Source organism: Mytilus galloprovincialis, chromosome 1 (genome assembly GCF_965363235.1).
Source record: "Mytilus galloprovincialis chromosome 1, xbMytGall1.hap1.1, whole genome shotgun sequence".
Lineage (NCBI taxonomy): Eukaryota > Metazoa > Mollusca > Bivalvia > Mytilida > Mytilidae > Mytilus > Mytilus galloprovincialis.
The window spans coordinates 14,399,730-14,411,951 of NC_134838.1; the positions used below are offsets into that span (position 1 = coordinate 14,399,730).

Below are 12,222 nucleotides of genomic sequence, written 5' to 3' on the forward strand. Positions count from 1 at the left end.
GTCACATGACTAAATTATGTCTATGGGTTGATAACAAAATAACATCAGCCAATCAGAAGACGCGTTACATCCAAAATTAAACTATGTACAATTATGATATATATATATTCATCAGTATTTTCAAACTTCTTATCATAATTGGAAGAAACAAGCCCTTAGTCTTTGAATAACATATTCGCATGCCGACAACATGATATAACAGTCGACGTAAGGATATCATTGAGATGCAATTGTATCAGGACATTGCCTTATTTTTGCGACTTAAAATCAGGTTTAAGATATTAGATGTCAATATAATATAATAATAATATAGTCCAATCGGTTGTCATTATATGCAGTGTACAAACTGAACGAAATATTAATTATCACCCTTTTTCTTGTATGTAAAACGAATAGAAGAATTTCAATATTAGAGTCCAGGAATTCTTATATAAACATGTTAATAAATTTGTTTGTATGAATAAGGAAACAACAGCAACATGAGCAAGCTTACCTGGAATAGTGTCTTCAATGAAGAATGTTTCTTCTGCTTCTGCAATTGGCGGGAAACTGTTTGGGGAAAAAGTAAAAACAAATGGTGTTTTACTTTCCCAGTCCACTTCTCCATTTTCTTTCTTTTTCTTTCTCGATTTAGTCTTTACATTAGATTTTACAGGATTACTTTCATTGGGTTTTGATATATCCGCTGTTTGATGCTGTTTATCTTGTTCAGTTTTGTTTATCCTTCTGTTTCGTTTGAGTCTCTTCAGTTTATTTTTCCAAGAGTTGTATAAACTTTCTTCCGATTCGGAACTCTCCTCTTTTGACTCAGAAGATTTAGATTTTAGCCTAAATCGTTTACTTTTCTCCTCTTTCTTGTCGTTCGGATGAACACGTGGCATTGTTATAATTACTAATGTATTTAAACGTAGTCCGCTTAATATATCAATTTTCAAATGTGTTTTTTTAGGGTTTTCACAATTTATGAAGACGTTAATCCTTTAAAGCGTTGGTTTTCAAGATTTTTTTTCACCACTTTACCATTCCAATTTAATTCTAAAAATAAATAATCCATATCAATTAAATTTTATTATTTCTGTTCAGTAAGAATCAGTTATATGACGTATGTTAACAATTGTTATACAGAATATTTAAACAAAAGAGATACTATCTTTACTATAACAGTGTTTTATCCGTTATTAAACAACTATTATTCCCAAATTCCCAAATAGTCTGTAGGCTTGAACATTATAAGAAAACTAACAATTTAATGACCAACGTCCCTTTGTTGATAATATTTGAAGACACCGTATCTAAAAGAGGAAACAATTTTGTCTTCTTATACTGTCAAAATGTATTTGGAATTACACGAAATCCTAAATCATAGTTCATCACTTTTCTTGGTACGTTTTGAATCTGCGTTCTTCATCACATAGTTTCATTTTTTTTTTGTTATGGAATTAGTGGCGAAGTTCGTTCGTCTGGCATGAGTGATTTTTCCTGTTGGACACAACGAAAACTGTGATGTCACGTGATAACATTAAATTTCCTTCATTGTGTTACACAAAATAAAACTGTCTAATTTACACTAGTACATTATGGTCAATGCAAAATAAGAGCTTTAAATGGTTTTGGAGGGGGCGTTAATCAGCAATTAATTAATAGTTATCCCATAAGGACGCGGTGTGTCAATGTAAGATCATCCCGATGGCCGGAGGCCAGAGGGTGATCTTAATACACTGACACACCAAGTCCGAATGGGATAACTATTTTACATCCCAGCTGTTTTAGATTAGACGAAAAACCATTTACAATTCATAAAATCTAGTTTAGAACGCCACACAACCATTATAATATACTTTATATATTACTATATGATGTATACCCTTTATGACCCCCTAACACGATGAGTTGATATCAAACAATGTCAACTCGCCCCACTGGCCAATCGGCCCACACTATATCGCCACTTTATGAAAAAATCGCCCCACTATTGTAACCGACTCGCCCAACTTTAAAAAAGTGTAAAATCAAATTGCACAATCAGTCTGACAACTCATTTATTTAACGAAAAGGATTTAAACCCCACTGAATAAAAGTCATCCAACTCGCCCCAGTTATAAATATATCTTGCTTCCTTTAAGTATGTTAAATTTCTGATAGTTCGTATCCAGTCGTCCTGGTGAAGTGGTATGTGTCGTGGCTTTATATACTTAAGGTCTTGAGTTCGAATCCCAGCATATACACTGGATTTTTTCTACGTGAATTTTGATAGATAGTCTTCTCCGTATAATTAATTATAAGTTTTATACTGGATTTGACATTCCCGCCAAAATGTTACAGAACAAAGGAAAGCATGCATAACAAAGAAACTTAAACTGGGGTGATCCGGCTCAGATCACCCCTGTTAGAACAAAGGAGTTGGGATGTAAACCTTATTTCACTATAAAGCATGATGAATGCAGGGTATTACATTTGATGGGATTATGGTGGAAATAATATATCATGTGTTTATACGCTTTCTTTCAGGTTTTTGTTAAAAACTCATCAAATTCTAAATATGAACACTTATATTTATAATCGAAAATATTTAAGACAAAACGAATACATAATAAACAATGAAACATAAATATATCATACTTTCAAATTAAATTTGCTTACCTTTAAATAACCGAGAAACTAGAGTTAATTGAAACTCTACAAGGAATATTTCATCGATGGAGGCAATTTATCTTAATGGAGAACGTACTACACCATTAGAAATATTGACTAATCCTTATCAAAGTTATTGTAAAGCTGACAGCGATAAATCCATTTCAAACTTAACCAGATGATTCCTTAAATTTTCTTAGCCAATAGTTTGTCGAATAAATCAAAAATCATTTTCTAAGAGTTTGTTATGAACAGGATAAATGAAATGTGCTAAATTCTTTTCTATTGATATGATAGATAGAAACAAATTGCCAATAGTGTTCGCTGATCGGTTGAAAACAATTACACTATCAATAACGTTACAAAAGAAATATATCATAAACTGATTACGCTCAGGCAGGATGTGTAAGTGTTTATAACACATCTGTCCAGCAACGTTGCATTACCGACTAATGTTTAGCGCAGGGATTTTGTCATGATTTGGTGCAGTGGGTCATTGATATGAGTAGTGTATGACCGGTCTTTGAAAAACCAGGGAAAACAACTTCTTTGTTATATGCTTTCTGTGGCAACGTATTCTTTTTCGTTCAATTTATGGGTATTAATCTCGCACTTGTGTACGTAGGTCAACTTTAAATAAAATTGAGAATGGAAATGGGGAATGTGCCAAAGAGACAACATAGAGCAGACAACAGCAGAAGATCACCAACAGGTCTTTAAAACATGCTCTCTACTTTCTCATACATAAAACATGTTCTTCTGCCAAAGAATTTTTAAAGTATTTATATTTTCATTTCCAATAGATGTTAACAGTTTGTTCTTATGTTGTCCTGTTACACCCCTGTCCTACCAAAAAATGTAGGTCGCACTATATAGAATTTGTTGAAGATTTAAAGTTGACTGTTGTTTACTATTGTTATGTCAGCATGGTTTCTAGTGGATATATGTATAATTGGCAAGCAGAGCACGTCTTCCTAATATTTGTTTTAATTGTGAGCATACGTCCTGCCTTTCAAAAGGTAATTTACCCTGCAGAAAGCATAGTTTGTTTGATTTGAATATTTATCAACGAAATTCAGAAATACCGTTTTGCCACACGATATACTTCAAATGTATATGCTGATTAAATGCCACTGAAATATGATTAGTTCACTATGTGCGAATAGAAGTAATATCGTTTTTAGAAAATGTCACATAAAAACCGAATACAAAAGTAATTTCAAGATGAACTTAAGAAATGAAAAGGACAAAACCATATTCATGGAACCCTTTAAGCCTCTCAAGTTAAATTGATGAATTCAATCAACACAGTCACCTTATTTGAGCAATTCATTGCCGATGCCAACTATTATGCGGAAAGCGTACTTAAAAAAAGTAACATTCCTCTTGTGGATCCCTGACATGAAATCTAATTTTGAATGAATGAACAGTCCCGTCGAAGAGAGATGTAAAATCATTTCCGACTTAAACGAGACATTAAAATACATGTTCTTAACAAACCAAGTTTGTTGTACTTCTATTTTGTCTTGCCGATGTCTATGTCAGACAAATATTTGTTAAAATGATTTAGTTTAATTTTTAATGAGATAACAAGATATTCGTGTTTCCCTCAGGTTAGGTTTGTGAATTGTTTTTGCCAAATTTATGATAATTTTGGTATACTATTGTTGCCTTTTTCGTAAAATCTGCATCAACTGGTCTTTTTTAAATTTAATACGTTCCAATTATTTTCTTTAATAACTAAACTTGTACGTTCAGCGTGATTTATACTCGAGTGAATGTTAATTTATTAAATGTTACAACTCCATTACATGGAGAGAAAAAAATGTGTGTTTTCTAACAGATTGTGTTATCTTAAAATCCACGTATAAGCTACATTCGTTTGTTCATAAAAGAAGCTTAGCAATACTTCTGAAACGCAGTATAGGTTACTGGAAAAAAACGAAAGTAATCCAGAAACAAGTTTGTTGACAGACCCTAAAATACTGGTTTTATTAAAAAAAACAAAAACAAAAAAAAACATTGATTCCAATAGTTTGATTGTCAACAGAATATCAATAACTGAATTTTATCACATGATTTATACGATGTGGTTTGTTTAGAATATCAATGTGTGACATTGTCTATAAAAATCCAAGTTTTTACCTCTATGTATAAGACTGTTTATAAAATGCAATCTGAGATTATTTTTAATTAAAAAAAAACATTTCCAATACTCAACAGATTCACTACATTTCAAATGTCAATCACTTATAAGGTGACCTTGTTTTTTGCGTTTTACAAGTATAAGACTTAGTTGAGGTTCGTTGAAGCATTCGTAATTAAATTTTCTATTGAACATTTCAATGTTTTATCACATTTTAAGCCACAATGAAATTATAAGCATTGATGTGAAGCATATGAAGATAATGTTCCTGAGCAACGTTCATTTTTTTCAATTTTGTTTTATATAAACAGGAGATTAGATTAAATAGAACAATCATTATATCACAAAGCACTATATATATGCACATCTTACTCCATAATATTATGAAAAAACTTACCCAAATAAGCACTATTTTATCCAAAATTAATTCTTTTAACGTTCTAAATTTGCACTTTGTCAGACCTGTCAATCGTGCTTACGTCACACCTATTATGAAAAAAGTCAGTAATTGATTATTACTCCTGATCTTCCACTGTTATCAAGAATAAACATGTGCTTCCTAAAATCATTGATTAAACATTATTTATTGTATACCGTGTCTATATCGATATGTAATTGTAATGAAAATCGCCTATTTTATTCTATCTACACAATTATTTTTACCGTAGTGGTATCGTTCCAGACATTTTTACGCAACTGTGATTGTTTTTTATTTAATTGTTACAGTAATTTTTCCAAGAAAATACTTGTATTTTCATTCGTTTGTTTTGACACTTGAATGATTTTGATGGTCCTCCTGGTTTTGCTGTTTAAAATGGATTTACCTTGAACAAAATTGATTCTGTTGGTAAATGCATCAATCTTGCCTTTAAAAGGTTTGGTATTAGTTTTAATCTGCGTATGTATGGAACTTTTTGTGGTAATCTCATAATCAATCATACCACATATCCTTATAAATCTTTTCATATTCTTGTGCCGCCACAATCTACTTTCTATTTATATATATATATATTGGTTAGCTAACATAGTAAGTACTGATCAAATCATTCAATGAGGTATAGTTTGTGAGATTACTTTTGTCTACATATGCATTTTTCATTAATTGCCAGATAAAAGCAACTGGCTTGAAAAGGTGTAACTGTCGTAGATCATCTTTCAATATATTATAAATTTGGTTGCTTGAATGAAGAAAAGAATATTTGGAGCGTCAAAATAATTTAGAAGTTTTCGACAGTGACTGGAAGAACAGCAAAGGCAAACCCCCAAAAACATTACACCTACAGCAAAGTTTAGACGGGTTTCAGCGTCGGCAATAGTCTTATTTTTTTTATTTTGCGATCACCACAAACAATTTAGATAATTATACAGGTTTAATTGATTAATTACATCAATAAAAAGAAAGATCATCCTAAAAGTTCAGACATACGTTGCATGACAACACACCATAAAACGTAATTCGCTTTCCCGCAAATGTGTATAAAAAAGCACGGATTTGTCTTTTCTCTATTTATTTATGACTTTTTAACACCGGTATACTGCCTTTGCCTCTATTGATACGACTTCAAACAAATCATGCAAATTTGTGAATTCAACGGAAAAATATGATGTATAGTAAAAAAAATCCACTTGTCTAAAACAATGAACTTGTCAGCTTCTACAAAAATGTTCAAAAAGAAGTGATGAACTTATTTTCTTTAAAATTTTTGTTTAATACATATATTAGAACGTTAAGATACTAATCATGTTGGTGCTATTAAGGCGGTTGAGGGTCCGTTTCTATAGCAACGCGAATAGCTGTTAATATCAGTATGAGGGTGAAAATGAAAAGAAAAAAACATATTTAAGTTGAAATGTTGATCGCGATAATCTACCGTATTTTTGTTCTGTATGCTGATGCAATTCTTGTTGGAAGATTAAACTGTTTACACATAATTATTAAACTGTAAAGTTAAGCTCTATTGAGAAAAAGAATAAAAATGCAAATATTCTGACAGCTTCCTTATTTCTTTGGAACAATATAAACTAAATAGTAAAATCGTAAAAATACAAAACCGGAAAGTCCCTTAACAAATGGCAAAAACAAAAGCTCAAACACATTAAACGAATGGATAACAACAGTCATATTCTCGACTTGGTAAAAAGGAGTTTTCTTATGTAGAAAATGGTTGATTAAACCTGGTTTTATAGCTAGCTAAACTTTTCACTTGTATGTTAGAAATGTATTGATAGACATCGTCCATATCAACAACAATGTATGAGTACAACTTGATGTCGTCTCGAAAGCAAGTTCCGAAGATACACATAGTATCTGTGTATAAACAAGTTGAGTCACGTGTCATCTATAGTGGAAGACTCTATGACACGAAACGGGACATGTCATGGAGGTAGAGAACAAAATGGTTATCAAAGGAACCACGATTATAATTTAGTATGCCAGACGCGCGTTTCGTCTCCACAAGACTCATCAGTGACCAGTGACGCTTATATCAAAATATTTATAAAGCCAAACAAGTACAAAGTTGAAGAGCATTGAGGATCCAAAATTCCAAAAAGTTGGGCCAAATACGGCTAAGGTAATCTATGCCTGGGATAAAAAAAATCCTTAGTTTTTCGAAAAATTCAAAGTTTTGTAAACAGGAAATTTGTAAAAATCACATTATTGATATTCATGTCAAAACATGAGTAGTAGCGAAAGTGAAAGACACACATAAATGAATATCGATCAACGGACAGAAAATTGCCCTAATGAACAATTCGAAGGAAATTTATTCAATTTTAATCAACATAAGCCTTATCAGTTCAATTAGGATTTACGAAAGGAACAACACCATGAGTTTCAATGGACATATTTGCTGGTTAAACAACCAAAGGGTGCCAATCTTTGTCTAAACAAATTTGATGCAAGGATAGTATTCAATGGCTGGAATAAAGAAAGATACTTAGTGCAATGAGATTTCAAGGGAGAATGTTCCCTTTCTTGGTACAATTATTTACCAAATAGCATTAAACGAAAACAAATTATCTTTAAAATGATGTTTACAAAATCCAGAGAACATTTTAGAGGACTTCATAAAACCGCTAAATTCATAGGTTCTGTATGTGTGACTTTAATGTTGCTTTGAGTTTTTTGTATTTCTTTTTTTCTTTTTGAAATTTGAAATCTTTTCTGTTTAATTGCCATAAGATTAGACACACTTTTAGTTACTTGAAACTATAAGAGGCAATCAGAACAGAAGTATTGGTTAAATAAAAAATAAGGAAGAAAGATAGTTGCATGAAATATTATAGACGAGTATCAAATTTCCGTTTTATGAATAATCTACTCAGCATGACCTGGGGTCATTTGAGGACAAAGCCTCAGTGGGCATTGTGACGTGAAAATATTTGCTTTTAATTTTGTGACGTCAATTTTATCTGGGGATAAGGCTAAGTGGAAGATCGTGTAAAAGACGAGGAGTTAACGATAAGTGCGTTATAATGCCTGCATTTGTCACTCCATAAGTCTGGATACAAGTGTATTTACACCCAGATTTCGTTAAATAGAATAGGATACCCTACATTTATCATGCATTTCAATAACACCTGGTATCACTGGAAGACCCTCCTTCTAATCTGCATTCACAATAATCTCTGGGTATCAATTCGATACACCCATTTGGCCTAAGGCTCTCAAGGAATATATAGAAGAAACATTATAATCTCTATGTTTTTGTAAATCTGCGCTTAAAGTTAATCTAGACTTCTTTTTGACCTTTCGATTTGACACATAATTTGAACAACACATATATATATATATATATATATATATATATATATATATATAAGGGTTTATTAAGGGGCAGTCTAGTTTCAATATTTTTTCAAATACATTTTATGTTCCTGAAGGGAAATAATATACTGTTTATGATAAAAGGGTTTGCAATCTCAGTTCTGTGCTAGGTTAGAAGCTGGGATATTAAAACCATTATAATTATGATATTTTTTAAGTTACGTACTCAGTCTGACATCACTGTACAAAGGATTTTCGAAAATTCTAAATCCTTGAGGATGCACTACATCACAAATCCGTAAATATTATTTCCTGTTGCATTCTAATATAATTTAGGAATAGTGCAACTTAATATATTCATAATCCTTGAATTACACGTTTGTAATGGGTATATTGATATAACAGGTAAGGCATATACATTGGAGATGTAATGATGATAATAGTGTCATCAAGCACATCAGAGTATTTGCTTTCTTAATTGTTCATCTGGGAAATCTGTTAATATTTATAATCAGGTCGTGATCTCACATTGATTTGTTTCAAAGAGTCTTAATCTGTGATATGAATTCTACTGTTGAAAGGACAAAGTTGATGTGTTTATTACTGTAATCATAGTTGTTAAGGGTAGAATCTTGTATTGACCGATGGTAGGTAACAAGGAATCATAATTATATATTGACTTTTGGTAGGTCGAAACAGAGAAAAGTAGCATTATTTATTACATTTAGATGTCATTTATTGTAATTACATATCCTCAATGTGTAGATCTTGCATTGATACTAAACAAAAGTGTGTCTTTCTATAGTAATGTCAGCCAAAGTTCTTAGAACTAGTCAAAACATTTAATTTATACAATAACTGCTGTACGGAGTCATTTAATAATTTTATACATGCTGAAAGTGCTTGACATTATGGACATTTTTAATTCAAAATATAATCTGGACACCCTTAGTGTCATGCAAAGTTTGGTTAAAATATGTTTCGTTTATTCTGAGGAGACGAGTATTAAATATAATAAATGAATGAATGATTACAAGAAAAGTCATGTATATGCCTTAGCAACGAAAACATGTTAACAACATGACAAATGATAAACATCAAAGACCAATACATAAAGATTATCATTAAAATGTAGCGAAGAACAAACAACGCATTACGAATACAAAGTTATACCAGAGCTCATCATGGCCTTTTTTTAAATGAACTTTATAGAAGCATTCAATTCTTCTAGTTCCATTTAAAAGCTTGAATTGCTGTAGCGTTGAAATGATAGCACGTTAAATCATGAATGTTTTATTGGAACACTTATTTTTACTTTTCAAATTCACTCAAATGTACAGTGCTAAGGATAGATGGATACAACCCACATGCATATATGACATTAAATTCGTCAAATATTGTACGAGGACTTTTGACATTTTGACATATTTAGATGTACAAATATCTCCTTTTTTATGTTTTGATATAAAAGAACTTGCAACTTGATACTGGATATAACCGTGACGTCATTGTACAAATAACTACCGAAGAGGGAATTTCAATGCATAGTTTTATTGTCGTGTTTCCTCAAATAATTCAAAGAAGCTGTCAGAATACCACGAAATATTACTTGAGAAAAACCTTAATGCATATTAATATTTCATATTATGCATATGTATTATTTAGGCGATTATTCTTTTACTTTTTATGTTCGGTTTAAGACATCCACGATTTCTAATTAAATGTGACCTTTATAGAATATAACAATTGTTTAATTGTATTTTACCAAATACAATCTACTTGTAGAGAAAGTGACTATGACATTTCATCGTATGTTATATTGATCACGTGAACATATCGGGCGAAACAATGCGTGAAATCGTCGTGAGAAATATTCGATTACGCGAACTTATCGGGCAGAATTTTAAAAAAAAAACATAGAAACGATGCGTTTAATCATCGTATGTAATATTCGATCATGAGACCATATCACACATAGCGTGAAGTCATTTGGAACAGACAAAATGTTAATGCCACATATGCGAATGAAATACAAAATGGAAACAAAGATATAGACAATCATTCAAATATACCTTTCATTTTTTTTTCTAAGTTAGCTTTTATTCATACTTCCTGTTGATAGTTTAATTTTGTCATATTTTAATTATTCAGGTTTACTTTGCAGGTGTTATATTAAAGTTATGTCATTGTCAAATCCTAGTTTTACATAATCAACTGGTAAAGGACCCTTTCGGTGAGCTATGTTCACACTGTGGGTTGTTGCTTATCGTCGTTTGAGATATTTTCCCTTGTATTGAGAAAAAAGTTCATCATTGATATTGTTCTGCAGAATATAAATAATGTGATGTAATGTGATAGCCAATGAAACAACTGACCATTAAAGTTCAACTAAAGTGGATTTAAGCAATTATAGGCAACCGTGTGAAGCCTTTAACAATTATTCAAATCGAAGGCTACATTTATTATATTTATCAAAGTTGTACATATATCGATGCTAGTTTGTTTTGTTTGGCAAGGAACATGTGTTTATGCTATTTATAGAAAGGTCTGTTTGGTTAGGTATGTAACGTATGCGGGAAGAATTTCATGCACGGGTGGTTTGATAGTAGTTAAAGTCATTCGAGTCATTGCAGACAAGTGCTCTAGATGCTTTTGTCGAATTCTTACAATTTCATACATTCAACTTAGTATGGGAAATTCTGAAAATGGAGAGACTATTCCTAATACACGTAGAGAATACCAATGCAACTGTTACTAGTGCTACTGATCGTGGTTTTCGTGTCCACTAGAAAACAACACTGGACCTAAATCCACAGACATCTGCTTTGGTTGTCAGACGATGGGTCACTGGAGACGAAACTGTTCAAAGTTTAACAACGCAAGAAGTTGCGGACGAAGATATGGATGATAAGTATTATTTTGATTTTGTTGATAAACGTCATTTAAAAGAGCAGTTGAATACTTTACAACTGGATTCATATGAATATGAGCAATCAATTAGTGTACAATCTGATAAAGGTAGACGAAAAAAATATTTCGATTATTGAAAAATGATTGAAGGAAATTCATATTTGTTAGACATTATTTTAAACGGATATGCTATTCCTTTTAGTAAAAAACAATAAATCTGCTATTGATAATGCAAAAATTGTATCACGAGCTATTGTTAATCTTTTGGTTAATGATTGTATTGAAGAAGTTAAAACCAGACCTCATATTATAAATCCGTTAACAATTTCGATACATGCTTTCCCTTTTATTAGTGCATGCGAGTAATTTCTATGTCGCATGTCATAGATAATGTAACCAGATTAATAACTAGGAATTTGTATTTATTGATCGAGTCACGTGTTTCATGGGACTATAGTTTTATCTTGACTGAGGGTACAAGAGGTCAAATGTGAGTTACAATTTTGGAAACATAAAATTTTGCTTTAAATTCGAAATGTTTTTCAGAGTATACAATACAATATTTTATTTTAAATTAAAGGGCCCAATAAGAGCATAACATTAATAACGTCATGACATAAACATTACAGAGTGATTAAAGAAACATAAAATAATATTTCAAATGCCTGGGGAAAGGGTCAGTGGTTAAGGGGAGATAATTTTTCTAGTATAAGGTTCCATCTATAATTGTGTATTCGGATGCTAACAGTTTTGCTTATGAAGCGTA

The 12,222-nt window shown here is 31.5% G+C and overlaps 1 protein-coding gene across 2 annotated transcripts in view; it reads right to left on the reverse strand.

Annotated features, from left to right (window-relative positions):
• Positions 1-5,274, reverse strand: part of LOC143066311 (pleckstrin homology domain-containing family G member 7-like) — a 145,057-nt gene extending 139,783 nt beyond the window's left edge. The window contains exons 1-2 of one of the 2 annotated variants that reach the window (XM_076239291.1): positions 5,175-5,192; positions 494-1,035 (exon numbers count right to left, since the gene is read on the reverse strand). In XM_076239291.1, the coding sequence (XP_076095406.1) occupies positions 494-881 (388 nt within the window). In that variant the 5' untranslated portion in view covers positions 882-1,035; positions 5,175-5,192. Of the gene's footprint in view, positions 1-493; positions 1,036-5,174 lie in introns of both variants that reach the window. The other variant, XM_076239302.1, reaches the window with a different exon arrangement.
• Positions 5,275-12,222: the final 6,948 nt, after the last annotated feature.